At 46.8% G+C, this 27,970-nt stretch overlaps 6 protein-coding genes across 6 annotated transcripts; 2 read left to right on the top strand and 4 right to left on the bottom strand.

Moving 5' to 3' along the window:
* Nucleotides 1–783: 783 nt before the first annotated feature.
* On the bottom strand, nt 784–1,659 carry Asppvi_003784 (uncharacterized protein; the record flags this gene model as incomplete). The annotated part of the gene is made up of 3 exons (XM_043299741.1): nt 784–983; nt 1,030–1,161; nt 1,209–1,659. The coding sequence occupies 3 exons, from the start codon at nt 1,657–1,659 to the stop codon at nt 784–786; spliced, it is 783 nt and encodes a 260-aa protein (XP_043155676.1).
* Nucleotides 1,660–5,947: 4,288 nt separating this feature from the next.
* Nucleotides 5,948–6,398, top strand: Asppvi_003783 (uncharacterized protein; the record flags this gene model as incomplete). The annotated part of the gene is made up of 3 exons (XM_043299740.1): nt 5,948–6,040; nt 6,095–6,299; nt 6,355–6,398. The coding sequence occupies 3 exons, from the start codon at nt 5,948–5,950 to the stop codon at nt 6,396–6,398; spliced, it is 342 nt and encodes a 113-aa protein (XP_043155675.1).
* Nucleotides 6,399–11,791: 5,393 nt separating this feature from the next.
* On the top strand, nt 11,792–12,718 carry Asppvi_003782 (uncharacterized protein; the record flags this gene model as incomplete). The annotated part of the gene is made up of 2 exons (XM_043299739.1): nt 11,792–12,062; nt 12,111–12,718. The coding sequence occupies 2 exons, from the start codon at nt 11,792–11,794 to the stop codon at nt 12,716–12,718; spliced, it is 879 nt and encodes a 292-aa protein (XP_043155674.1).
* Nucleotides 12,719–13,130: 412 nt separating this feature from the next.
* Asppvi_003781 (uncharacterized protein) lies at nt 13,131–13,669 on the bottom strand (the record flags this gene model as incomplete). The annotated part of the gene is made up of 2 exons (XM_043299738.1): nt 13,131–13,530; nt 13,596–13,669. 2 exons carry the CDS (start codon nt 13,667–13,669, stop codon nt 13,131–13,133), a joined length of 474 nt encoding a protein of 157 aa, XP_043155673.1.
* Nucleotides 13,670–16,327: 2,658 nt separating this feature from the next.
* On the bottom strand, nt 16,328–17,159 carry Asppvi_003780 (uncharacterized protein; the record flags this gene model as incomplete). The annotated part of the gene is made up of 2 exons (XM_043299737.1): nt 16,328–16,965; nt 17,054–17,159. The coding sequence occupies 2 exons, from the start codon at nt 17,157–17,159 to the stop codon at nt 16,328–16,330; spliced, it is 744 nt and encodes a 247-aa protein (XP_043155672.1).
* A 5,382-nt stretch (nt 17,160–22,541) lies between these two features.
* Asppvi_003779 (DUF3435 domain-containing protein) lies at nt 22,542–25,198 on the bottom strand (the record flags this gene model as incomplete). The annotated part of the gene is made up of 5 exons (XM_043299736.1): nt 22,542–23,575; nt 23,640–24,013; nt 24,149–24,471; nt 24,529–24,778; nt 24,846–25,198. The coding sequence occupies 5 exons, from the start codon at nt 25,196–25,198 to the stop codon at nt 22,542–22,544; spliced, it is 2,334 nt and encodes a 777-aa protein (XP_043155671.1).
* Nucleotides 25,199–27,970: the final 2,772 nt, after the last annotated feature.

Genomic DNA, 27,970 nt, shown 5'->3' with positions numbered 1-27,970 from the left:
TGTAGTGAGGCCCAACTCTCACACACTGATTAGTCAAATGTCTCTCACGACCTTCCCCACTTATGCCCCTCCTTAGTATTGGAAGGCCACATCGCTCTTGAAGCGACATTTTCGTGCAATGTGTTTATGCTTCCCTAAATGTCTCAGCCACTGGCACAAATCTTATCTACTACGTTGCTGGAATCTTCTTACCTTTCCTTAGGCGATTTCGCCTCTTCAGCTGAGCCTTTCGCCCAGAGCTTTCATCGGAGTGCTGGGGTCGGGAACCTTCACTGCCCGGTGGTGTCAAACAGTCAATTGTCGTATTCTCCGGCTCTTTATTATATCGATCCGCGCCAATTTCGTGCCTTGAACGCACTATGGATAGATTACGTACACAAAGCGTTACGCGCATTGCAGAAAACGATGGACAGCTCTTGGAGACGTATAAGAATGAGGTACACGTCGAGGTCACTGGCAAAGTCATGAAGACTAACCTCTGCCAGACCAAATACATCGATGCGGAGATAGAAGGGGCAGGCCCGGAAAATAGAGATTGGATGACGCCCGATCCATTCCGGGTATGGGGACCATATGACCACATAACGGCTGTTATCATCAACGGGAGCGACGAAAGGGATGCAACTGTCAGCATCTTGAAGGGAAATGACTGTATAAAGACCTACGACTTGAAATCGATGAAAGACGTCATAATGGTGTTTCTTGACCCGGGATTCTACTGCTGGTGTATGGAAGGCTCACAGGTGAAGTTTATCAAGCAGCCGAAGTGACCATGAAAACCGGTTAAGCTGTTTGTACCGTATACTTTTGCATAATCTTACTCGCTATCTCTAGTGGAATGCGCATGAACGGCTGCTGGACAAACGGGTCAGGGAAAACGATCTGTAGTCGGTCACCATGCCCTTCTTTGACAACGTCTTGTAGAACTTCAATCGCCGCGAGGTTGAGGGGTACAGTGGTAGGACCTTTAGAATTCTTGCGGTCTACACTTCGTTAGTAGCAACGTACGATAGAGCAGAGAAGTCATACTTTGGTCGTGAAGATGGGTTTCCGCGATGAAGGAAGAATCCTTGTTTGGGTTGTGAGATGTTGAATCGGCTCGCGAACCAAAGGATACGGACGTTCGTCTTGGCTGGCTTTCGTCAACCTGAAATCGGTCGCCTGAATACGTTAACGTCGCCTAAGCACTAGACAGGATTGAAATGAACCTTCAGTGATGTTGTTATCGGATATTTGAGTATCTTCAAGCGACAACTCTGCGGCGCTTGGAACCTTGTACAGAGAAGCCAAAGATGATAGCGTTTCGCAATCCAAACGACTTCTGTTATCGGTGATGTACTTCACCAAAGCTGTCCTGCCCCCTGGGCCCAGACCAACAACTCGAGATTTCCCTAGGCTGCCAGAGCACAATGTGACCATGCTGCGTCCAGATTCTCCCTTGAGTATGTCATGCAGGAATTTCTGGTAATCTTGGAATGGTCCCTCGGGCTGTTCAGTGCTCATGATGCGAACCGCGTTAGAGACGAGTCCCGGTTGCCGTTTTCCGGCAAATCGACGGAGGATCTTCACCTCTCCAGAGACTTTGTGCAGCCTTGCGAATGCATCGTCTAGGTTTGAGCGCTTTGCGATGGTGTGCTCATTTTGACCTAGGTGCGCCATCTCTAAAAGCAGCGGTGGGTAATTACTGAGAAGTTGACGAGAAAGTTGTCATAAATTACTAAAAAGTTATTGAGAAGTTATTGAGAAGTTATTGAGAAGTTATTGAGAAGTTATTGAGAAGTTATTGAGAAGTTATTGAGAAGTTATTGAGAAAGTTGCGCCCAAAATGAAAGGGGGGCCAACATGGGTAATACGATCACATGCAATGGCTCAATCTCAACGTAGGTTTCAAGATCATTTTGCCAGGACTTCTAACTTCCCCTGGTTTAAGAGGGGTATTAACAGAAAATGGCCGTTTCAGGAATCTTTGACTGTCGTAGTGACCAAAAGTACCACGCAGTACCCTAGCGTCGGCAATGTTCAAAAACTGATGAGTGGCTGGAAGCACGTGATCTTCCGACAACCAACACCTGTGGTTAATCCAGGCTTTTGATTTGCTGAGAGGCAACTTCGATTTCTACGTCTACCTGTTCAAGAGTGCGCACGACTGTCGGTACAAGAGCAAATTAACCGACCATGGGCCCCTGCGCACAAGACTCGACCACCTCTTGCATCCCGGAATATACGGCAGGATGTACTTGTCATCTAGGCAACTGCAGGATACCTCGATTACTAAAGGACGAAAAGAGTTGTGGGACTTACAAACCAAGGTAACATATGTAGGCTGAGACTTAAGTACATATGATTCGGTTTCTTATGTTGAATAAGACCCGAAGCAGTGCGCTTCTCAGCAATACTAACGCATGTATTCCCAAGCCGTTCGTCTGATTTCATGTGAGGAGTCGCAAGGTTAGCAACTACTTGATCTCTTCGTACATTGAGTCCGTCTCTGTTTGGCCAGACATCTAATCAATTCATCCTCCGTCCTCCACACTACCTTAAGAGCGAAGCCAGCAAATGCACAGTGGCGGGCATCGACCACCACTTCGCCGCAACGAGCTATGAGGCCTTCCATCCATATGGAACATAGCCAAGGCAAGCACGCGCTTGTTGCATGCGGTTAGTACTCTGCTTTGCCAATCTCAGCCGTTCTTCTTGGTCCACTTCCTTATGCCACAGTTTCAAGTGCTTTGCCGAAGGCTCAGACAGATATGTGTCCTCGATAACGCTCAGGGGAAATGCGAACGCTGCATTTTGCTGCGGGAGGACTGCCAATTCTTGGGCATTGGGCAGGAAGGAACCCTGAATGCAGAGATGGGGATTCCAGTGGAACGGTCTATATCAGGTGGGCACCGATTGTCTTAGGTCACGTTGGAGCTTCTAGTTGACGATTGCCAATATGAAGATGACCTTGTTGCCAGCTTCGGGCAAGCTTTGGTTTGTCTAGCTTATTTCTCCTCAGTCAGCAGATACTACCTTTCCGACATCTAGCGAGACGACCAAAAGAAGGGACTCCCTCGAAACACGAAATACTATTAATTTCCTAGAGCCGGTCTAACGGATGTCTGCCTTACCTCCCCGTGCCCCTTCTATCAGCATTTTTCCGCGCCAGCTCGGGACCGACTGACAAAGACACGAGCTCATTTGGTCATACGAATAAGCTCCTGCGACATGCAGGCTCTAAGCAATTCCATGTCCTGACATAAGGCTTTGCAGATTAAGACCTTCAATATCATGACTCAACGTGCCGAATAGGGGTTCAGACAAGGAGTAGAAGCAGTTGTGGAGGTACGTGGGACTATAGTATGAATATATGAAGGGCTGGTCATACCATTGCGGTGACTTGGATGACAATAATTTCTGCACGAGTTGTCTGCTCAAATCCAGGAAAGGAGCCACAGGACTGGGCGAAAGCAGGCTGTTTGATTGCATCTGCTTTTGGGGAGCACCATATACATAATTGAACTGCACTCAAACCCACATCCTCGGCTGCCACTGAGAAGGGCCTCGTGGCGGTTATGGACCAGGAGAATTATGTTGCTGATGGCTTGCTCTCTGTGGCCATTCATTGATTCTAGGATGTCGTTAGTTATAGGCTTGTCAGGAAATGTTGGCCTTACCGAGGACTCTGTCTGGAATCGGAAGCTTGAGATTGTTAATCCAGCCATTACTCCACGACATTGCAGTCGAGATAATTTCTTGAAAATAGCGAGGGAGCTCAACAAACCATGAAAGCCATAGCCATAGAATCAAATCTCGGCAATATGTTGTCGGAGGCAAGGACTCATACCAAGGACAAAGAAGAACACAAGAGTGTAAGGGGTAGCAATCCTCATTGGCGTCCACTAGCTGATGGGTTACAACAAGAACCAAGACAAAGACCCTGCTGTTGAGAGGCCGCCATTAATTTACAGGAAAGCTGGAGAAGCACCGAAACATGATTGGGACAAGAAGTCACCCGGTTTGCGCCTTAGGCGGCCCTGCTGTAGCTGCAGGACAGAAGTACCAGCAGGCCTAGTCTGCTGTATTTTGTCACCATGAGTCTTGCCCTGAGTGCTTGTACATGCAAGAGTGAGATTATGGATGTTGATCATATACACAGGCCTCTATACTAGGACTAGTTACCACTAGAACAGTGCTCAACCTTAACGGTCTCGTTTGGTACTTTGTTATGGCTGAGAGAGAGGACAGTTGCTACTTTCAGGTACTTCCTCCCACTACTGTTACTGGGGAGGAAAGATACTCTATCCTTAGCTAGGGCTGCAGGAATTCGAGTTCATGCAATCATATAATCCATGGCATGCAATCTATGTTGCATTAGATGCAGGAAGTAGGATAGAGAACCCATGTATTGTACTTGATTCACGCTAGCAGGGCAGAGAGAGATATCGTACCCCACGGAGCCCCTGCATGACTTCCCTGTTTGCAGCTTGTCATGCGTGTATCTATTCCGTTTGCCACGAAATCATAGGCAGTGGTAGTCCAGAACACTCTTTGCCTCCAACCTGTCCTAAAAGCTTCAGCCATCCTTGTCCACTAATCTAAGCCGACCAAGTTATGTGGTACCATCCACTACGCACGCTGGACAGGGCTCCCCAGATAGGCTGTAGCAAACTAGAAGGGCCATTGCTGCCAATCGACAAGATCCAGGATTAGCCAAATATTGTGTAGCTAGGCGACAATGCCGGAAGCACTGCAACCAGTCAGACTCATTAACCTGTCTGTTTGGAGCTCACTGTATGACTTTAAAGAGAATTGTAAAAGAATAAATATGGGCTAAAGACACCTGAAGTAAACAAAAGGTTGCATGCTAGATTTAGCATAACTAACTATATCCAGACTCCGGATAAAAAAAAAATATAAGGAAATAGTAAACAAAAAATAAAAAAGTCCTAGATGGCGCTTCTACTTCTATATTTAATTATTATTCAATACCCCAGAGGCACAGGCATTCCGATCTCTCATCACTAATACTGAAAAACTACCATTTCCCCATCTGAAAGCTCTAATCCTTCTTCTTCTCACGCACTTCCTCTCTCCTTCAGGATTTTGAGTGTTCCCTTGAGCTATGGGTAACTTCTCACCTGTCAGTCACTGATTGTCTCCTCTTGACTTGACTTTGTTTCACCATCCTCATTTACCATACATATCCCCGGAGCAGAAACAAAGAAAAGGACCAAGTAGTCTTGATCCGATTCCAGCTCTGTTGCAGCTTGTTGTACCTGCCCGTCTGTGTGCTGAAATTGGTTGCCAGCATCCTTCTTGCAGCATCTCCCACTTCCTAAGTTGATCTTGAACCTTGTTGGGTGTCTGATCTCTGTTCTTGTCTAGGTGGATCCTGTGAGTAGCATGTCATCACTTATCACGCATACTACCCTCTCTTAAATCTGTTTGATGGGCGTTGGTCTGCCTTGAAATGGCTCATCTACCTCCAGAAGCAAACTACAGCGGATGGCGGGGCCATGGACTCGAACCGCTGTGCTGGGTTTCACTTCTGTCTTGACGTTCTTATCTGAATTTTGGGCCTTTCTTATTACTGTATCTTATATCCCCTTTAAGGCTTCTGGCACGCTGCACCTTTCCAAGTATCAAACAAAGCTAATCAGCAGCATTTGTCTGCCGTGACTTCACCAGACCTGGATCTCTGCAGCCTCATCACCATCCCAGATCACCTGGTTTGCTGTTGGAAGTAAAGAAAAAGACCTTTAAGACAATATATATTGCTGCCATTGCAGCTGTAAGCTCGCCCCTACCTTAATAACATTTTCATGTATTGAGCACTATCTACCTCTCAGCAACTCAGTACCTGTACTGCCTGAGAAACATCCAACTTGAGATTGTCCAAATGATACATCTGCTTAACAAAACCTGCCGTACCTTTGTCAACATTAACCTCTTAAATCATACAATGGTGTTCAGTGCACCTGTTCCTGGGGTTGGCTCCAGTAAAAGGCCTGTGTCATGTATGCAGGATGATGTTAACAGCTGGGATAATGTCCTGGTAAGTGATATTGGCATTAGAAAGACATATGGAGCTGACTCATCTCCTACATAGCCTATGGGTAAATCTGTGTGTTCATCAATCAACATCCCTTATGCCTACTACGCCATGATCTATCTTGACAACATGGGCAGACTTAAGGTAATCAAATCTCCATCTATCCAGAAGCATAATGGGACTGTTTTCACAACCGAAGTCTGTGAAAGGTTTTTGAAGCTCCTTGGTGCCAAGGTCAGATATCAACACCCCAAGGTTCAAAGTATGTAAACACTCCGCACATAAGTACTATATTCTTGCTGATCTCATTTGAACAGGGTTGTCAGCTGCCAGTGCTACACCATATAGCTATGATCCTTAGTAACTGCTTGGTCACTTACCCTACCATTAAACTAAGCAGGGCAGAAATTCCCCAGCCCACTCTATGTACAGTGTGCCGCCATCCATCCAGTTCTCAGCCCCTGGTGAGGAAACGCCCTCTTGTGGCTCAGTGGACATGGTTGGGCTTGAGATTAGTGATACTCCTAAAGTCCTTGACTACTATGAGAGGTCCTTAAAGTACTTCCAGCAGCTCAACTGTCATTAGCTTGTAAAGGTGTTCATTAAGTTCATCAAGCCAGGAAAGCAGGTCAAGCACCCCTATAATGGAGGTAAACCCCCCGCTGGAGCCCCTCCTGGTATGAAGGGCAACCCAGAGAAGACAAAGCCTGAATGGTGGCCCGCCGATGTGGTTCACAAAGAGCCTGACCATCTTTGAAAGGATTATATATATACCCCTCCAGAAAATCTCTAGTGTCAAGTAATTTTGCTGACAGGTTTAGAACGCCTGTCTCTGTTAATTCATATCATCTATAAGCTTGGAAGATTCAGTATTACCACAGATCAATTGCAGGAAATTGTCTATAAATATAAGTGGCAGCTCAGAGACCCCCACAGACTCCAAATCTTGGATGAGGTCTTCAGCATAAGAAGGATTGAAGAACACTATGAAAGAGGAGAAGTTGGTAAGCGGCATCTTCTTTCCATAAAATTCATTTTGACAGCTGTTAACGAGCCTCAGATGCCAAAATAATTGTATATGTTATTAACCAAGAGTTAAATCAGAAAGAGAAGGAGGGCAACTCCAAGGTGGATCTAGACTAGAAGCATGAGCAAGAAGACACTAATGCAGATGAGGCACTTCCTATTCTCTACTCTAAGATGAACTTAACAAGCCTGATGTTGAGCCCAGTTAAACACACAGGCATGGCGGCACCAAGTCGTCTAATGAATATGGGAGATGACAGAAACCAGTTATTTCCTTTGCCAGAGTCATTGAGCTTTGGTAAGACACCCAGGGATGATTGAACTTTCTTTCCTATGACCTCTAAGTATACTAAAGATTATGCATCGCAGCAGATGCCCAGAACATCTATAATAACAGTATTTATCAGCCCCAATGAGACACATGCTGCTTTTAATTATTTGACACAGGCGCCCATCACGTTCTCCGCCCCGGAGTAGATTTCCTACCACTGTAAAGCACCCCTGCCCATGCAGCAGTCGGCCAGCTTCAACCCTTGGACACCTTCATTCTGATATAATCTCATTAACCCAATGGAGTATGGTACTGCACCCAGTCACGCCATGTCTCAGACTACTATGTCATATTAGCTTCCCATGTCCCCCGACATCTTATCCCTAGGAAATGCCTCACATGGCTTACAGCCTGCCGAACCTGCCTTAAGACAGATCTTCAAGAATGGGTGGCATGAGCATAAGAGGCCTTCTTTCCACACAGGATCTTTAAGTCATCCCTGTGATCCATCACAGCAGGCTCCTTATTCTAGCTGATGTGGCCATCCTGATAGTTGGTCTTAAAATAGACCACATGCATGATCTTAATGATTGGTCCTTGACCACTGCTGACCCTCCAGCAGCCTTGGAGTTTCAGTTCACTGATGATTGTTTTTTAACTTTGTTTCTGTTTCTTTCCCAGTCCCAGACTCTGTTGTCAATGCAGCTTATTCCACGTCAAGTGACTGCCAGGACACTCCGTGGTTTTATATGCCAGGTACTGTTGATGACTTCCTAATTCTTCTTTGTTTAGTATATATACTCGTTGCTTGTTCTATGCTCGACTATGTCTTTTTCCTTATATATACATTCAGAAATTCTGTTGGAGATGGCGCCAGATGACATGAAATGTAAATATGGGTGAGGTTCTTGTGTTTGTTCTTTTACTCTTTTTCTCTTAATTATGCTTTGAACCATTCGCAGTGAGGCGTGGCGAAGCTGGTTCTCTTTGGATGCCGATCGGCTGAATGGGAGGTAATGAGGCCTAACAATGATTGCTTTCTGGATTAGCTTTCTCGATCAAAATATTCACTATATTCCATAAAATTACACTGGCTTCACATAGCGCATGTTTCTGAATTTGATCCTTTCCCTGCCTCTGACGGTTGAAGTGTCTCCTCAACAGATGCACCAAAGGTGATACAAGGCCCCGCGATCACATGGTAAATGCTCGTACTCTCAGCTGGACCTCATTTTGATGGAGAATCGCATTTCCAAGTAGGGGAATCTCTCATCTAGATCTTGGATGGTGACTTGGACCTTATTCGCTCTGGTAGGCCTTGGCGATTTCTTGCTCCTTGGCCAGACAGAGAGGACTGCAAAACAGAGCTGAAATCAACTGGGACCACTTTGCGCGAACTGCGGGATGCTATGTTGTTAATCCATCAAGCTCAGCCTTCGAAACCTGGTTAAATCTTTTACTCTGGATCGACGCCCCAGAAATCCCAATGGATGGGTTAGGTAGTGAGTTTATAGTAGCGTGACGGCAATTACTGAATGGGGGTTTGAGGCCATTATAGCTACTTTAATGCAATCAAACTGCGTGCTGCAGCTGCCTTTCATATGCATAACATTTGGATCCGATTTTGGGAATCTGGTCGTTGAATGGATCAGCAACCAAATGAATCAAACGACGACAAGCTATCGTCCTAGTCTTGGAAGGTTGGTTTCACTCCACGTTGGTAAGGGAAAAGCACCTGTATACGGAAAAAGAAATTGCAAAGTATGGAAGTATGGTGCATGCTCCAAACAATACACTAAATATCGCCTCGCCGCGCAGTTGCTCATCTCACCCATTGAGAGATTGCGCAACTTGAGCGACACGCATTCTGGAATTGTTCTTAGTTGCCCTACGGCCTGTAGAAGTCGTTGAGCAGTGTTTCCGAAGATGAAGCCGTTCTACGATGGTAATGGAAATCCAACCAGCACCTTATTACTCATCGACACTTTACTCAAATTATCAATCCGAAGGATAAAGGATTCATTAGTTAAAACATTTGTTGGGGGTGTGGTCCCGTGCTGGCGATTACAAAGTGGGTCGACGCAAGCCACAGGACCAGTCAACCAAGATCACCTGCAATTAGTCCTGAATGGTTGAACATTTATCGCCTATTTTTGAGCAGTGATCAACGGCTCAGCTGCCAATCACTCAGCAATCCACCGACAAGTGTTCAGCAAGGCTGGGATATTGCCTGGGTGACAGACTGTTGATCAATAGTTGAACTATTTTCGCGCATCATCGACCACTCATCGCTTTTATTGGGCTGGAGACTCAGTTGGCCTGTCGGTAGAAATGCGCCGTTACCGTTACCTGCAGTAGACCTCACTGGTTCTTTCGAGGTTCCTCATGGTTGGACCATGCTAATCCTTTAATAATCACTGGGCTGGATGCTAAAACAGGCCTAGTGCAAGTCTTACGGAAACTCAAAAGCTTGCGACTTTTCTCTGGGAAAAGTGGTACTGATTTCAACTGTTCGTCATAGTTGAACAATATTGCTGATGCGTGAGGTTGAACATGTTGAACCTAGCCGCCGCTTAATCATTTACTGTGCTGAATTCTGTACTCTCCAACCATAAAGGCTTTAGGTGACTTGATGATGTACAGTGTGTGCCTCTGCCCAAGCTGGAGGCTGATCTTTTCCCCATGCTTCCCTGGTCGGCCTTTATTCACGGCCCTGATCTCCCTGTGTTGTATCTAAATCCTTAATGGCCTTAAGCCCCATGGTGTACAGTATCGTTCTGTGCTTGTGTTCGAAGTCCCACTCTAGATCCCCAGCAATGCACATGCACCTTTTCGTGTTGCTGGGGACTAGTAGCCTTGAGAAATAACGCCTTATAATCTGGCAAGTTACTTTCACTCATTATTTGCGAGGGAGAAGATGAGGGGAGAGGCGTTTTGAGGCTGCTGGTCGAAAATTAATGTCTGTAAAAGGTCTCGGTTGAATTATTTATCCGTGGCAGCCGTACAAAGATCCTCACGTCTCGTGGTAAAACTATGGGGCGAGAAGGATCAACATCTAGTCTATCCCATCCTTTATAACCCATCTTCTCCTCCTAATATCTCTTCTAATCAAAATGTCCAAATCTAAAGCCCGACATATTCATACACGCCAGCTTTGATTGAAAGCTCTGTACTGTTGAACAGGCATTCTTGCAGCAGGGTGACCCGCACCCCGGGGACATTCTTGCCGATACCTGATGCAGTCCTTTTCTTCAGCAGTGGAGCGACATCGGTGAAGTCTTCAGTATCTATTATAGAAATGGCTGGAATACTAGTATAGAGTGATTACAGTTCACTCTCACAATGGCCATCTAAGTATGAATTTGTGTGTAGACTCAGACGGCATGACAAAGGAGGGGTAGCATGTGTCATGAGGAAGTTCAAGGTTGAACAAGGCAACACACACCTAATACACGTTACAGTAAAGGACATGCCAACAGGTAAGTCTCGCAAGCAAAGGAAGGATTAGTGGTGTAACAGTCCTAAACTCGCCGTGATTATCTACAACTTCAGAATGACCCAAACTGTTTGCGAATCAGCATGCAGCGCTTTTGGGTAGCGCATGCAGTGAGCGACTAACCGAGGGTTGCCTAACAGACACAGTGTGTCTCTGAGGTTAAGGCCAACCGAAAGTTCTTGACGTCCAGAGACAGTTCAACCGTCGGAGGGAGGGAAAGAGATCAAAAACGGAAATATGCGCTAGGTAGAGCCAGGGGAATTTTGCAGGAGGCGTTGATAATCCCAATACTCTGATGAGGAGTCTGGTTCTGATTGTCATTATTATTCTCGTTCTGGCTAGGATTGGTGAGGAAGGCCGTAAGACGCGTTATGTGCATAAGATGTTGGGTTTGATGGAAGCGTCTGCTGCGACAAACTAGGACTTGGGGCTGCGGAATTGACCGGGTCAAAGCGGTTATGTTGAGCCATGAGAGGGCGGTGGTAGCGGTGGCAGAAGTGGTATGCCAATTGTATAGGTTCTGTTCTGTTGATTGCTGACAATGCATTGTGCGTTCAGAAGATAGAAATTTTAAGGTATGGCCATGATGGATKGCCCAGAACTTGTTGCTGTTTGTTCTTGTGGACTTCGGTTAGAGGAACCTTTGTAATGCTATAAGGTGGAAGATAATTAGTATAACGGCTTTAAGGCCGAGAAGAGCAGTCTTTCTTTGCTCTGAAGTTGAATATCCTGCGCCATTCCGTAGCACGGCTATGAGTTTTGTCTTCTTGCTCACCACCGCGGGTTACATATCGAACCATATTCATGTTCATGGCCATGGGGAACTGTGGCGTCAAAGGAGAATCTGGTGGCATGTGCTGAACTGTTGCCCTCCGATAATACTTGAATAGACTCGCTATTCCCATCGACACTGGATCTGTTTCTATTACGTCCTGAGGATTTTGACTCTCCCGCTACCGTAATGGATCATATAGTGGCTAGCACGAACTTAAGCAATGCAGCTGAAGATGATAAAAGAGGATCTAGGTGGATTGTTATTTCTCATTCACACCGTTTATCCATTCTTAAATTCACCTCACACGCGTCCCCTGATGCTCTGGAACGCCTACTTTTGTGCTTTGGCTGCCTCGAATCAGAAATATTCCAGGTGTACAAGGTGGTTCTAAGCTTGTTGGATCCAAATGCTTTCATTGGTACACCGGATATGGAACGAGCGAGAAGTTCCGTTGCAAGTATACACAGTCACTATCCCAATCCTTTGCTCTAGCTAACATATTCAGCAATTAAACTTCAGATGCTTGCCTTACGGCAGTCTCTGGAAACCAGATTCCCAATATCTCCAAAGGACGGGCCAAGAATCCAGGAATACCTGGAAGACATACACTACGCTTCACATAGAGCTGCTTGCAAGCCACTAAAGCTTCTCTCAGCATGCGTGTTGAATGGCTTAGACATATTCGGAAAAGTCACTGGCCGTGTCCAAAATGCCAAATCGAATATCGGGATTATTAACGAGATTATTGAGCAGACGAATATTGAGAGAGGCAGGCGTCCAGAGAAAGGTGTCATCGATCTGATCACCCTTAATCATTATTGGAAGCTGCGGCGTGGTGATTCGCAATACAACGAGACCGAGCGAAAACACTTTATCGATTCGAATATCAGTATTTCGCGGACGCTTGAACAATACCCCATTGGTTGGAAAGATCTTCCCATCTCTGACCTCATGTGCTACAAATTTGACGATGACTACTACTGGAAGGGATTCTGGGATTCTGTAGAGCCTGGTCGCTTGGATGAGTCCCACTTAATCGAATTTATCAGAAAAGGTTCGTATCCTTCGAAGCATCATACACGAAGCCATATTGACAGTCACACCAGCCTGTGAACACTATTGCAACGGTCCCTAATCAGGCACACGTCCTTCGATACTCAGTGGGGCAGGACGGGACGAGTAAAGGCTACGGACAGTCGACATGCTCCAGGCATCACTGTAGCAAATGTAGATATTGTTCACAAAGTCATATCTATTGTATACGATTTTACTATCTCAGTTTGAGTTTTGATGGCCGGAAACAACAGTCTCGACGTCGTGACTGCCAAAGAAAACATTGAGATTACCAGGCGTAGGTCGATATTTCCAAGACCGGAATCTCGGTAATCACGGCTGACATCTGGGATCAGTCCGTGACTCTTTATAGATAGGAGCGGGGGGACATTTACATGTTGCAAGAGGACAGTAATGGTGGTCGTAGCAACTGGAGTAAGGCGAATCCCAGATAGACGGTGCAATGTAAACATCACCATCTCCAGATCCTGACCCAGAGCCACCACCGCCAGGACCTCCAAATTTTGCATGCCCCTTCAGGACAGTATCCACGCTGACAGGTGAATCCGCACAGCGGACTGTAGATGGTCAGGTCCATTCCCGGGGCAGCCATGCCAGTCTTATCAGCCGTAGGATTCATGACTTTCAGCGCCCCCGACCCGTACAGGTACACGCGCTCATGAGACAGAAGCCATTTGCACAGCTGAAGACACAGCCCGGCAAGGTTGCCCTGCCGGTCCTTGCCGTGCAGGCTGGCGGGAGGAACGGCGAGACCGTTGGTGTGGTCAGGGCAACCTCCACATTCCCAAAGGCCGAGAGCGGACAAAATCCAAGATTGCATCAAAGGAGCACAGTCCGCTATAGCTGGCGTCCTTATGCGGTGTCAGTAACAGCCTCTCATCTTCTTACAAAACTACAGGCTAAGCACGTGATTTACGCGCTGGCAAATCGCACAAGGCTGAAACAGCAGAACGAAGGAAGGAGCCCCTCCTCCCTACCGTTATGTCTCATGACGAGGCTATGTTGCTTAACAACCTCCTGACGAAGTCAGCAGCAAAGGGAAATGACGCAATAGTCAAGCTGCTACTAGCAAAAGACCGAGTTGATCTAGACTCTAAGGATAATTATGGGAGGACACCACTGTCATGGGCAGCAGAGAATGGAAATGAGGTAACACTCAAGCTGCTACTAACAACAGGCCAGGTTGATCCAGACTTCAAGGACAATCGTGGGCGGACACCATTGTCATGGGCAGCAGAGAATGGAAATGAGGTAATAGTCAAGCTGCTACTAGCCACAGGCAAAGTCGATCCACACTCTAAGGATAATGATGGGCAGACACCGCTGTCACGGGCAGCGGCAAAAGGAAATGAGGCAATAGTCCAGCTACTACTAGCCACAGGCCAAGTTGATCCAGAGTCTAAGGATAATGATGGGCAGACACTGCTGTCACGGGCAGCAGCAAACGGAAATGAGGCAATAGTCAAGCTGCTACTAGCCGCAGGCCAAGTTGATCCAGACTCCAAGGACAATTGTGGGCGGACACCACTGTCATGGGCAGCAGAGAATGGAAATAAGGCGACAGTGCAGCTGCTACTAGCAAAAGACCGAGTTGATCTAGACTATAAGGATAATGATGGGAGGACACCACTGTCATGGGCAGCAGCAGGGAGAAATGAGGCAATAGTCAAGCTGCTACTAGCAACCAGATCGACTCGATCCAAATCAGATATGGGCCCAAGACTGGATGCTTGAGACCCAATGCGCAAATCCATATGCAACCCAGCCAATCCGCATTTTTGGGTAGGATGAGGGTTGGCCCAGATCCAACTCACCCGGATGTGGCGTGATCAACACGTAATCCGCATGGCTGGACCCAACATAGTGTGGCTCAACCCATATCCAATCCACGACCAGTCTAACGGGGACACACTGCTGTCGTGCGCAGGAGCATGGCGGCGCTATGGCGGACTATTCGTAGGCGCAGTCGCTAGATGGCCCAGAAATTGACGCGGGCAAATTAAGTGGCCAGATATAACTCCTTTCCTGCAAGACTGCTTCCTTTCTTTTTTGTTTATGTTATGGCGCTTGACAAAACTTCTGAACGACATCTGCGAGAGCACAAACGATCTTAATCACTTCCATGTGCTTATCAATCTATCATTTTGGGCCCTTTCTTTGACGGTGCAGTCCGCTAATCTTTACTTAACTGTGGACGTTCTCTGTCTATGTTGTTTTTTCGTCCATCGGGTCTAGCAGGGAATCAATGGACTTGTGGTGTGAGCACATATTTAGCGCCCAGCACTGCTATGGAACAATCAGAGAACTCTGGGAGAATGTACGGTCCGCACCGCTGGAGATCCTTGCTTTCGCTACTGCAGCCATCTCACGCACATGACGCGACTCAAGCGACCTAGACAACGACCTCATAACGCATAGCCATCCTCTGCCTCTTAGGCTTCAATGAATGCGGCTTCCGTTCTTAGGATTTCCGTTTCCGAGTGACCTGTGCACGACCGAAGTCAATGAACATGACACGTTGCACCTCCTCGTTCCACAATATGTTCGGTGCGCGCTCGTCAAGATGTTCAATGCCAGCATCGCTGATTTCGGATCTTGGTCGGTCTTGAAGAAGGAGCACTCGTCTTCCTTCAAGGCCTTTCCATCCCATGACATTAAGGAAATATGCACGATGGCACGGGTCGGCAGATAATATATGTTCTGCCGCAGGTAGATATCTCCGACATATACAGGGACAGCGTACCCTTGCAGAGCTTTAAGAGCTTGGTAAATTCTGGCTTCGTAATTGGAGGCATACTCAGTTCCTTTGCCGACAAATATATAGCCATAAGCATCTAGGGAAATGGTAAACAGAGAGCCATGTAGCCCTTCTTTTCCCATAGGGCGGCAACAGTGATCAGGATCACGGTTCAGTTGTTCGCTTACAAGTTTGACTAAGTCTGATCGCGAAAGTGTATGTCGACCGTTCGACGAATGTTTCTGGTGGAAGGACAGATACGGACACTCGGTATCAAATTCACATTTACGAGCAAGACCTTGAAGGCATGCTTGTGTACAATACTCTTTGTTTGGAGGGCGACTCTGACGGAATCCTTGGGGACCACTTTGAGGATTCAACGTTCGTTGTCGTTTTCTTCTCCGCACAGGAACCGGAGAAGACGGGATTCGAGGCAGGGACGTATCGGATTCGCTTGAAGACTCCGGTGTGTCTCGGTTGCCAGTTAGGGGGGCTTCGAATTCGGAAACCTTTCGTCGTCGTAGGAGGTAAGGTGACCGAGGGTCGATGGGATAGCGGGGTGCTCGCCAATCTGACTCCGGTCGACTCTTTCTCCTTTCTGATTCTGGGATAGATCTAACCGCCTCTTCAAAATCCACTTCCCACCTATTTAGTGGCCTCATAGCCTCATTGCGCCAGAGTTGGCTGCGTTGCGATTTTTGGAGCGCCATTATTGTCAGCACTAGTTGGCAGCCAATGGCTGTATATGGTACCGGAAACCATAGCCATCATCCGACCTCGTCTCGACGTCCTTGCTAGGCTCAAGGAGGCAATAGTATAAGGTTGTCGGATCTTGCTCAGTGACATAGAGAACCACCTTTATATGACCGTTCGTCAGTACGCTATACGGGAGGCCTTTCGTGATCATATATTCAAAAGGCTGTGTGACAGCTGCGCAGCAATTTCGCGTCGTAAAGCAGTTTCTCATTGGCATCTGTAGGTAGGGTGATTTGCTGGACAACTTCCTGTACCATATTCATTCGCCGAAGGCCCGCTCGGAGATAAGCGTCAGGGAGTTTATGGGCAGCTTTGTATTCAATGACATATAGAAGGCTCCTTTCACTGCCGCTGCGAATATACACGCAGTTCTGGTCGGGGCGAAGGGTCGGTTTGTCAACGGGTTGTACCTGTCCCGCCTCCTCCGTAACGGTGTTCGTATGATTTTCAAAGATTATCCCTCCACCGAGCGGCAACCTGCATCGTGCCGCAGGTAAGCCGGCCAACCTATCAATCACTTCTTTAACCGGATTCTCCACTTCTGCCTCCTGGTGTCTCACTAGGTCTGACTCACTCGCCAACGGGCGAGTGCATGCTTGCTCTCCTCGGTCCTCGATAACTAAAAGAGGTGGAAATACTCGCAGAGGCTCCTCGGAGTTCGGATGGAAAAGCTGGTATATCTCGTCAAACAGGGCCTGTTGCGCTGCGCGGAAATCCCGGGGCGAAGGGACGTGGGGCACACACGGCCGGCTGGACTTTTGATAGATCCTTTCGTCGTCAGCGAGCCGTTGGTCTAAGAGGTTTCGTTATGCAGCGATGACAAGCTCTCAGATATTCTGCAAATGTTGTGTTCCGGTTGCGCTCTTCTGCTTGCTCTGCACGTTGCTTCGCGTTCTCTGCACGCTTCCGCTCGTAATCTGCTCGTTCCCGTTCTCGCCGCAAGAGCGCTAAAAGCTCCTCTTTGCTCGGTGAAGTATCTGAAGACATGGAGAGGCCGACTAATTTAGGTGGAACATACAGGTTGTTTAGGAACGATTCATCAAGCTGGCAGTTGCTGACAGACTGTTTTAGGTACCATCTTCCTGCCAAAAGCACCTCCTTGGCATTATGCTACTAACTGTATCGGGACAGGTTAGTCTCACCGCTCGAGCTCCAACTGAAATCGTACAATTGGATTTCAACGAGCGGTCATTCACATTCATGTTGATGTGACAGCCAAGAGTATGACGGAGACATGCGCAAGGAGAAACCAAAGCACGGCCGTATACAGTAATGCATACACAGCACCCCATAAGTAAACAAGGTAGGCAGTTCCACGGCATACAGTGGGGGAAAATGAGTGTTGACGGACGCCCCTAGCTAAGTCAACTAGACCGCCTGACGTTATTTGCTGGCAAAAGTGCTCGACGCGTTTACAGGCAATACACTATTATCGTCATCATGGCATCTTCGCCATTCCCCCCAGGGATGCCACCAAATAAAAAGGGCGACATTCAGTCACCTTCGTTAATAAACTCACGATACCCGCCTACGGGCAAAGGGGGTCCCAATCACTGCTCGTAAGTGGATTGCGAGCTTTATGAGCGACCGCTTCGCCAGCATAGGCTTCGACGACTTCCGCACGGGGGTCTCCCCGCTAGCGAACGCAGGGTCAGCGCAGGGTTCGACGCTCTCACCGATCTCGTTTGCGTTCTTCAACTCCGACCTAGTCGACCAACCGTCGATTTCCACGGTGGTGCATCAGCCTTTATCGACGACTACTTCCGCTGGCGAGTTAGCCGCTTGGCTGAGGATAATTTAGCCAAGATACAATCCGAAGACACCCCGTGTATCGAATCATGGGCCCGACGGCCGGGGTCTTGTTTTGTGGTGGAAAAGACTGAGTTGATCCACATCACTAGGAGGCGAAGCGAGCAATTACAAGGTCAACCAGTGATAAATGGGAAGACAGTGACACCATTGCCTACGGCTAAGCTACTCGGGGTCGTCTTTGATCATGAGCTACGGTGGAAAGAGCACGTCCAACAAACCATCAAACGCGTCACTAAGGTGGCCGTTGCCCTGGGCAGGACTGCGAAACTTGCGTCCTGAACAGATGCGACAGATCTATCAGACGTGCATCACACCAGTAGTAGACTACGCGTCAACAGTGGCACGATCCCCTCCGTGACAAGACCCACCTACGGCACCTTAACACAGTACAGAGGGCTCCTTTAATCCGTATCTTATCGGCGTTCAGGACGGTGGCAACAGCGACCCTAGAGGTAGAAGCCCACATCCTTCCAACCAGCCTCCGCCTTCGCCATAGGGCACAACATACTATCGAGACTCCACACCCTACCTCGAAGTCTCCCTATCTGGGGTGCGCTCACACGAGCTCAGAAACGGCGGAACAACATCGGGAACTTCGTCGCTTTCCATTAGCGGAAGCCGTAAAGACTATGGACCTACAAAGGCTGGATGAACTAGAGACGATCGACCCAAGCCCGCTGCGTCCGTGGCGAGCCGAGGCCTTTACGGAAATCGAAGTCTGATTAGACCGGGAAGCGGCTGTGGAGCGAGCCGAAGCCACACGGTTGACATCGGGCATTGTGGTCTATTCGGTCGCCTCTGGACGAGAGGGCCACTTAAGCGCCGCCGTCACAGCCCTGGACGGCAATCTAGAGACCGCGAATCACGACGGGTCCAGGTGAGACCAATGGACCGGTGGTAAGTTCATGTAGCGGAGCTCATTGGCATCTTCTACGCTATCAGCGTAGTATTCAGGATCGCCCATCAACGGTCAATCTCACGAAGCAGACAAACAACCGCGACAAGACTGTGTGATAGCAGATCAGCCTTACAATCGAATCAGAACCCAAGGAACAGATCGCGCCAACGTATCATGCACGCGATCCTCCAAGCTGCCGCAGAGGTCCAGGCAAAAGGAATCGCACTCCGCCTTCAATGGATACAGGGACACTGCGACAATCCAGGAAACGATGCTGTACACCGACTGGCCAAGGATGCKGCGCGCCCAGGCAAAACCCACCCCTTCCGTCGACTACTGTCTAGGGATTTTGCGCGCCTTCGTGGTAATATCCTCACCCAGTGGGAGCAGGAATGGTGGTCATCCAACAAAGGCAGTCACCTACGGCGAATTGACGGCGCGCTACCAGCAACCTACACAAGAAATGGCGGCGCGCTACCAGCAACCTACACAAGAAATCTATATGGGAGCCTGCCAAGGAACCGGGCGTACCTATTGACACAGCTTCGCACCGGCCACAATTGGTTTTCTACCTACGCTAAAGCCCATGGCTTCCGCGATGACGACCTGTGTGTGTGCGGCGCACAAGAATCGGTTAGCCACGTGCTGGTGGACTGTCCAGGATTAAGGGAAATTCGACGGGAGTTACGGAGTGAAATAGGGGAAGCGTTTAGAAGCATCTCGAGTCTGCTGGGAGGCTCAACCGAACGTAAGTGAGGTAAACCAGACACCGTCTCAAGGGCGAAGACGGTCAAGGCTGTGCTGGACTTCGCCGAGGCGTCACAACGGTTCAGGAGCCGCGCGCCACGAGGGCAGCCTAACAATGGGAACGGCAATTAGGCTACGGCAGGCCTTGACGAGGCTCTAAGTTCGTTTTCAGAAAGTAGAACACTCTACATGTACGTACGCGCGGATACATATAGTTGAGGTAGCCTGCATATCGCTTTCGAGCGAGGGGTCAGGGTAAATGACATCAACCAACCAACCAACCAACCACTGTAGCCACAGTTTCTCCAGGCTCAGACCTTTGCGGCAGATGCCTGGCCCTTACGGTATTTACTGGCATCTACGCTTGCATTATCTTTTAAAAGAGCAGAACTCTGCCAAGTTCAAGTTGAGGTTGCGCCCTTCAGTCACGTCATATGCATTTTCACGGATCTCATAGAGCTCATGATACAGTGGGAATAAAATCAGAGAACGGTTCCTTGGCTCGGAAAGGCGAATATCGACCTGTGTCACCTTGTGCGTCTACTTTCCGTCAGCCTGTCGCCCTTGTTGACGCCAATACAGCTGTTACTTTGAACTGTTCTGTCACGGACAATTATTGCACAGCCACAGCCGATTACTTACCGACTGTTACGAAGCTAAATACAATCGTATCGTGGCGGCTGACAAACAGGTACGTAACGATCTGTAACAGATACGTATGCTTACCTTGTCAATTGCTGGACATTTTGCTCATCCCTTTAATGCGAACCACAGGACGGATGGTATGGAATCAGTTCTCATCGGGGGCTGGCCTTGACATCACAGCGTTATTTTCCCGGCTGAAGCAATACTTATCGCTCAGGTAAGAGTGTTACATTCGAGGTTACTCTTTATTTCCTCACAAGCCGTGTCATCAATGTTGGAGTTGGCGGCGGTTCGTTATTGACTAGCCCGAGTTTCTTGTATACGTAGCACGTATCGCGCCGAATTCAGTTGACATCCAATGAATGTTTGTTTATATACTAGGGCCGTAAGATGTTTCCTTACGTTTGAAGAGATGCACTTCTCTTGTTTTGTTATCGAGAGCTAATTGACCCCGTTTCCTTAGGTCAGCTCGGATGTTATTTCATCAATGGTCATTGTATCCTCCACGCTTACTACAGCCAGGTTTCCGTGCAGAACAAATATCCAAGCACTTACTATACTATAGCGCGTCGGAATCTCTATCCTTTGTATGTCGTCCAACCAAAACCACCCTACCTACGCAACAGTCGAGTCGCATTCGAAGCAGATCCACTCGCCAGGCCTCAGTTGCCCAACCTCAGCGTAATGGATGAGATCTCGAAGATACTATTTGCGAACACTTACGTACAAATGAGCTGAGGAAGAGCCTAGTACTGCTGCGAGACCGAGGAGGACAAGGAAGTCATTACGATGCCTTGCCTTTGCTTGGAGGGTGCTGCTTGACTTAAGCGACTCGGTCACGTGTACCTCAAAAGACCAGGTCAGGCCAAAGGGTCGAAAAACCGTGAAAGGGACCCATGGATCTCTCTGGGGTCAATAGTAGGTGCAGGATCAGTACAGTATATATCATACGCATGCCGGGGTTGCAGGCTATGGAGAGTCTTCTCTCTCGGCTTGCTGACCTAATAGTATTTACGTCCTAAGCCATGTAACAAACTCCGATTCCAATCCCTTGCTGGCCTATCTCTCTTCCGTTGCACCTTAGCAATACGTACAAGCATTCTATAGTCAGGTCTGCTGGACATCCTATGCTCTTCTCATTTCCATGGATGGCAGTGCCTGAATGGTGTTGCGATAAGCAGCCGCTCCAAGATCTCGCTAGATTGAGGTAACCGGGATACTGCCCTGTCTGCTAGGTAAGTACTGTAAGAGTAAAGGATGAATCACTGTACCATCGGCCATTGCCGCTGAAGCGTAGCCAGGACGAGGATTTTCTCCATCTATGGAAGTCGAGGTCTTGCCATGACCTGGTGTAGGCTTAGCGATTTCTGCAAGCACAGTGCAGAGTAACGAGCTTGCGCCGTTTATGATCAGTCTTGCGAGTCTGTTCTCTTCCCAATATCATAAGCGAATAAAAAATCGTAGACCCATGTACCTCACTAGGACACCATGAATCTATGCCCCAAGAAAAAAGGAATAGTGGCCAGGCTTGGCTTTGACGACTTTTATTTGGCTACCATTTGGTGCTCAGGATGAATAATCAATCCTGGTCGTCCATTCTCGCCCGTGTTCAGGCAATTATCGGTGAGTAATCAGGGCATACCCGGAAAGCTCCGGGAGCGCTCAGGGAGCGATCAGGGCACGCACTCTCTCTCTCCGGTCACGATCCCGCTGGCTCAGTGAGCAAAAAGCGGCGGCACCTCGGTCCGAATCCAGAAATGGAAAGTCTTACAGTATCCGCAGAAAAACAGTTCAGTAGTCCTGATTTGACAGTCACGTTTTGACAGCTGCCTAATCAGGCGATGACGACCTTAACCACGTGATCCAACCAATTCCATCTCGTTCTCCTTTCTTGACTCTTTCTCGCGCCATCCTACAAGTCCATCCAGGTAATGATCGTTCTGATCCATTGAATCTATTCTCGAGAGATATTACGGTATTACTCTCGTCGCTGGTCGGCTAATAGCAGTTTATAATCTCCTTGTCCACGACCGTCGCCATCCGCCCGCCCAAAGACAAAATGGCGCCATCTCCGACTTCCAACTCTACCACCTCCACACATGCTCTCCGCGATGCTGCGAGAAAGCATCCACAGCAGGCACCAGAGATATCACTGTAGAAAGTCCTCGACCAGTAGAGTAGCAATGGTAACATACACTGGGATAATTGCATGGTTTAGAATCTATTATAGACAAGCCGCGCATGGGGTTGGCTCATTATTCTCCCATTCAAAACGCCGGATCGGGGCAACGCCAGCGACTGCGCACCCGATGCTCATCAATCGCGTGGCGCTGGAATGCCATTTTATGCAACAAGGTCACTTCGCACCAGTTGCACTTGAGCGGCTCTTCCTTCAGATGAATGGCATCGAAGTGGCGCGTGACACAGCCAGCATCATGAAACATCCGGCAGCGAACCTTATCGGGTAGCTTCTCATTCGCGAAGCATTGAAAGCAGGCCTCTGGCAGTTCCGACTTCTCCAAGTATTCCTTGGTAGCACGCGACGGCTTACCGTGTACGGTAGGGGGTTCCACTTCGCATGTGACGCCGTCTTGGACGACTTGTGGTGCATCCTGGGGTTGAGCCGTGGGCTCATCCGATGCAGCGGAGGTCGTAGTTTCTCGCCTGGGCCGGCCTCTCAGAGGGCCTCCTTCAAGAACGTCACAATATTGCATTACTGCATCCGAACCTGCATTGTGCCGATTCCATTCATCCTCCAGTGAGTTGGAGATTGGATAGGACAAAAGACATTGCATAAGATGTAGCTGGATTGGGGGCATAGCAGCCTCAAAGGGTTCATCCTCTTCCTCCTCCTTAACTGCAGTGCCAGAGAGCTGCGCCTCAATATCCAGGAATGCCTGCTCTTCATCAAAGTTCTCTCGGATCTGATGCCGCAAAGCCCTCAGTAATCGTTTTCGTGTATTGGTCACCTCCTTCTTTTGCCTCTCGATCCGAGGCAGCAGGCCCGGTTGCTGGGTCTTATTGTACTGGGCACCAATCTCGCTCAGCTTCCGGCGGGCTTCTTCCAACTCAGGATGGTCCTCCACCCGTGCCCTCTGTCGCTCCGTTAAATATCTCGGGCGTCGTGGGTCTTCCCAACGATTCTGGCGCGTGACAGCCCGCATGTATTCCACGTCCGGGTCAAGGCCACAGACAATCCGAGTCATATCTGTGTCGAGGTTCCTAGGATGGTAATGCTTGAGAAAAGTCCGGGGGCTAGCGTGCTTCATGATCAACATATGTTGCTCCTTGCTGACCCATCCTGAACTTGAATGTCAGCAGCTAAAAGGACCCTAAAAAGTGGTGGTATGAAAAGAGTTACTCACCACTCTCGTTAATCACTTTGCCAGTCCCGTACCGGAACTGATGGGCATGGAATGGGTTAGGCCATCCCTTGATCTCCCCAAACGTGACCAGGAGGCTGGACATGGAGGACTTGGACATGGGTTGGGTCCGCTGAATGGTTGGAACCCCTTTGACCAATTCTGTTTTGCAAAAGATATACCAATCCGCCTTCTCCCGGTCCAGGGGCATCAGGAGCTGTCGGCAACCTTTGCTAATAAAGAGCTTCCGCATCTGGGCCCTTGATGTCAAGTTATTCCGGAATGCTTTGGCATGGAACAAGATTCCGAATAGGAGCGTATGGGGACATATCACCAAAGATGGTCCATAGACCACTTCGGGGAGTGCAAATGTAGTCCTGTCGTCAGTTAGCCCGCATTGCCTGGTGTAGGTCTCAAAAGGGCAATGGTTTCCAAAATAGACTCGTGTGAACGGATCCAGTAGGACTTGGAGATCACGGGATAAGAAGGGGAAAGGAAGGCAGTTCACTTACAATTCAGTCTGCCCAAGAAACTTTTTACATCCATCTGGCGTCAGTTCAACCAAAGGGATAGGAGGTCCGCCGCGAGGATCCTTCTGCAGCGAGATTTGTAGGTCTTTGAACTGGAGACTCAATAGGGCGCTCCTGCGGTGTACAGTGAACAGAGCGAGCGAATTGAAGAGGCACACTTGGATACGCTGGAATCCAAGGTAGAACTTCTTTTGCTGAGTCGAGAGAATCGTTTCATTCAACGGGCCGATATCCTCAATGTAGACTGGCGTCTTCTTTTTCGGTTGCGTATCTAACCTATGCTCTACGACCAAGTACCTAATACCCTATAAATTGGACGATTAGACGAGATGGCCAAACAAACTGAAAGAATAATGACTGACCCTCCGCACTTCTGACCCATCTTTATCGTCGATTTTGGTCTTGGTCAGTTTTTGGTAGTAACTACGAAGGTTCTTCCAGTCAGTATTCAACGAGCTAGACTTGTGAATGCCCTTGTTACGTCGACCGTTCTTTCCTCGCTTGAGCTTGAGGGACCAGCCCAAGAACCGATACAGGTCGTTGTTCGACGCCTGGCGTAGGGCCTCTTCAGGATCCCGCCATTTTCGCACATTGGGCTCTAGTTTTCTTTTGCTGTTACAATATCTATGTCTGCATTAGCAGAGAACAGCAAAGGTGGCATTCGTCCTGTGTCACTGACCGCTCCCATCGGGTTTCGATCCGCTCCCGTCGTTGGATGGTGCCCTCTGCTTTGTCAAAATCCTCGTCGATCTCACAAAGATCGATTCCGGTGTCATCGAGGGGGTCGTCATAGAAATCATCTGCCTCATTGGATAGACTTGGCTCCAAAGCAGGGTCCTTCTCATCCGACCGGAGGCGTTTTCGTGGGCTCGGGCTATCATCCGGCTCGGTGACATCTGGCTCAGTCACATCCGTCTCATAAGTGGCATCCCACCGCTCGTCCGAGTCAGGGCTGCCACCGGCGACATCGTTCTCACTGCAGTCACTCCCCGTCAGGAGGGATCGATTCTGTCGCGCACGGGTACGCTTCATCGGTGGGTTTGTAGGTAATGAGGAACGGATACTGAGAGGGAAGGCACGGGGGCCGTGAGGATGGGGGAGCGGGAAACGACACCGCAAACTCCAGCGAAGTGGTTACTAAAGAGTGAAGTGACTTTATTGTAGGTGCAAGAAAAGACCTTGAGGCTAGTAGATGACCTTCGTAAGTAGGGTGATCTGGCAGATGGCTCAGGGGGGAAAATAAATGAAGGAGCAAACCTGGAAGAAAAGGGCCACGATAAATGAGTTGGTGCCGTCTTGGCCTGGCTGGAGCCCAGGCCCATGTGAAGGGATGAAGTGAAGCCATTTTCGGCTCCCTCATACAGCTTCTGGTTGGAGAGACGGTGCTGAAAGACTGACGCTTGAAGTCGATGAAACGCCCGCGATGGTGGGGCGCTGAGGGCGAGTTTGACTGGTGCGTGGTGGTAGCGAGGATGGGAGCGTGTTGGAAAGGTAAAGTCACGTGTTACCAAATGGCTGCCAAAAAAGGCGTCGAATGCGGCCGAAAATGGCATACATTTGGTAAGTCCAAATTGTCTATTAGTAATTTTTTTATACTATAATTTTTTTTTTACTATAGTTAGATTTACCTATAGGCATACCCTTATACTATTTATTATTCTGATATTAGATTCTAACTATAGTTAGATCTATACTATATTAGGGTAGTCTAGTAGGGGCACTGGGCCCTCTAGTTCCTGAAAGCTAAAGTCTATAAAAAAGAATACTATTATTACTAAGACTATAAAAGATAATATAGTTAATTAGAAACTAGAAGTAGTATACCTTAGCTCTTTTATAATTAATATTTATAAGCTTACTCTTAAATAGAAAAAGTTAAGAAATAGAGCTGTAGATTAATCCCTAATCTAGAGATTAAAAATATTATTTAAACTTAGTATAAGGAGATTTATAATTAAAGACTAACTATAAGTAATAGTTCAATCCAGTGAATTTAAGGAAATTCTTATATATATTATTAGAACTAAAATAGGTAAGATAGACCTAGATTTTAAGTCTTAAGATAGCTAATAGTAATTTATAATTTATTATAGTTAATGCCTTAAGTAAATAAGCTTATAGGTATAGCTAATCTAACTATAGTTAGATTTAGAGGCTAATACTCCCTAGGACTAGTTACTATTTATTCCCTCACTGCCCCCTTCTATAGCCCTATCTATAGTATATAATAGCTAATACTGGGTAGTAGTACTCTGCAGTCTCCTGGATAAATAATATAATTTAGTAGTAAAGTCTACTTAAGATATAGATAGTTATTAAATTACTACTCCTATAAAGGAGGTAAATCTCCCTATAATTAGATTATAGGTATATTACTAATAAGAATAGCACTATTATTAGTCTGTTAATATCTATAGGGAGGATCTGCTCTCTAAAGATATTATAGCTATACTAATAGTAAACTAGTAGGCTATATAAAAGACTAATAGTAAAGGTTTTAATACTATCTAGTTTATTAGTAGGTTTGAGGCCCTCTTACTAAATAAGAGGGAAGTTATAGTTACTTTAACTAAAATTATTAAAAATTAGGTAAATAATGTCTTTAGAATTAACCTCTTATACTTAGTAAGGATTAAAGTAATCTTAAAATATAAGGAGTTTTATAAAGCTATCTATAAATATTACTTAATAAGATATAGTAAATATAGCTTTTCTTAGAACCTGATAGAGTTAATTATTAGTTTAAAACTAGACTTTATAAGTACTTATCTATTATTAGTTTATAGGGAATAGTTGCTAATCTAACTATGGTTAGATCTAGTTAAAGGAAATTTCTAAGTTTTTTACCTTTAGAGATACTATCTTTAAAGATTATATATACTCTATTTCTCTAAGTAATTAGAGGTGTATTCTAGAAATAGAGGATAGCTAATCTAATTCCTAATTATATCTATTATTCTTCTTAAAGCAGGAGGACTATTAGGATAGTAAGTAGAAGAGAAAAACTTTATAGCCTCTTCTATTAAAATACTAGAGCATAGAGGAACTATCTAAGCTAGCTAGTCTATACCTAATTAATAAGTATTCCTTTACTAATTATTAGCCTGGGTTCCTGATGGTGCTTAATAATAATTAGTATATTTATATCTTTAAAAGGCTTTACTAAAACTATAACCTTCACTATCTAATATAGTATGTAGTGAATCTAACTATTAGTTAGATATAAGCTAATATATATCTAGAAATAATTAGAATAATCTTAATAAAAAGATTACAACCCCTATTAAATTACTTCTTAGGCATATAATAGTCTAGGTAGATCTAAAATAGGTCTACCTAACCCCTACTAGTAATATACTAAAGATATTCTTATAGATTATAGAAGTTAGGGATATTTTATTAAGGAGTCTATCTTATAGGATAGGGTAAATAGACTATTTCCTTAAGATGCAAATCTTAAAGTAATTATAAAAGACTTTATCTAAGAACTATAGTCTAAGGTAACTAAGGAGAATCTCTAGTAAGATACTACTATAAGAGAGTAGGTAAGTTTAAATCTAACTAAGGTTAGATTTATACTAATAAACTTAGTTAAACTTTCTACCTAGAGAACTATAATCTAGTAATACTAATAGCCTTAAGTCTTACTAATACTTAGAGTATTTTAAGGCTCTCTATTAGGTAAGGATTATAAAATTAGTAATTAAGATAGTAGGCCTATATCTTATTAGGGTTATAGAAAGGTTTAATAACCTAGCAGAACTAGTATAGTATTCTTATCTATTCTAACTATAGTAAGAATAT

This window comes from Aspergillus pseudoviridinutans, assembly GCF_018340605.1.
Source record: "Aspergillus pseudoviridinutans IFM 55266 DNA, scaffold_3, whole genome shotgun sequence".
In the NCBI taxonomy this organism is placed as follows: domain Eukaryota; kingdom Fungi; phylum Ascomycota; class Eurotiomycetes; order Eurotiales; family Aspergillaceae; genus Aspergillus; species Aspergillus pseudoviridinutans.
The sequence above is the reverse complement of the archived record's forward strand: the minus strand, read 5'-3'. Positions and strand labels throughout refer to the sequence as shown.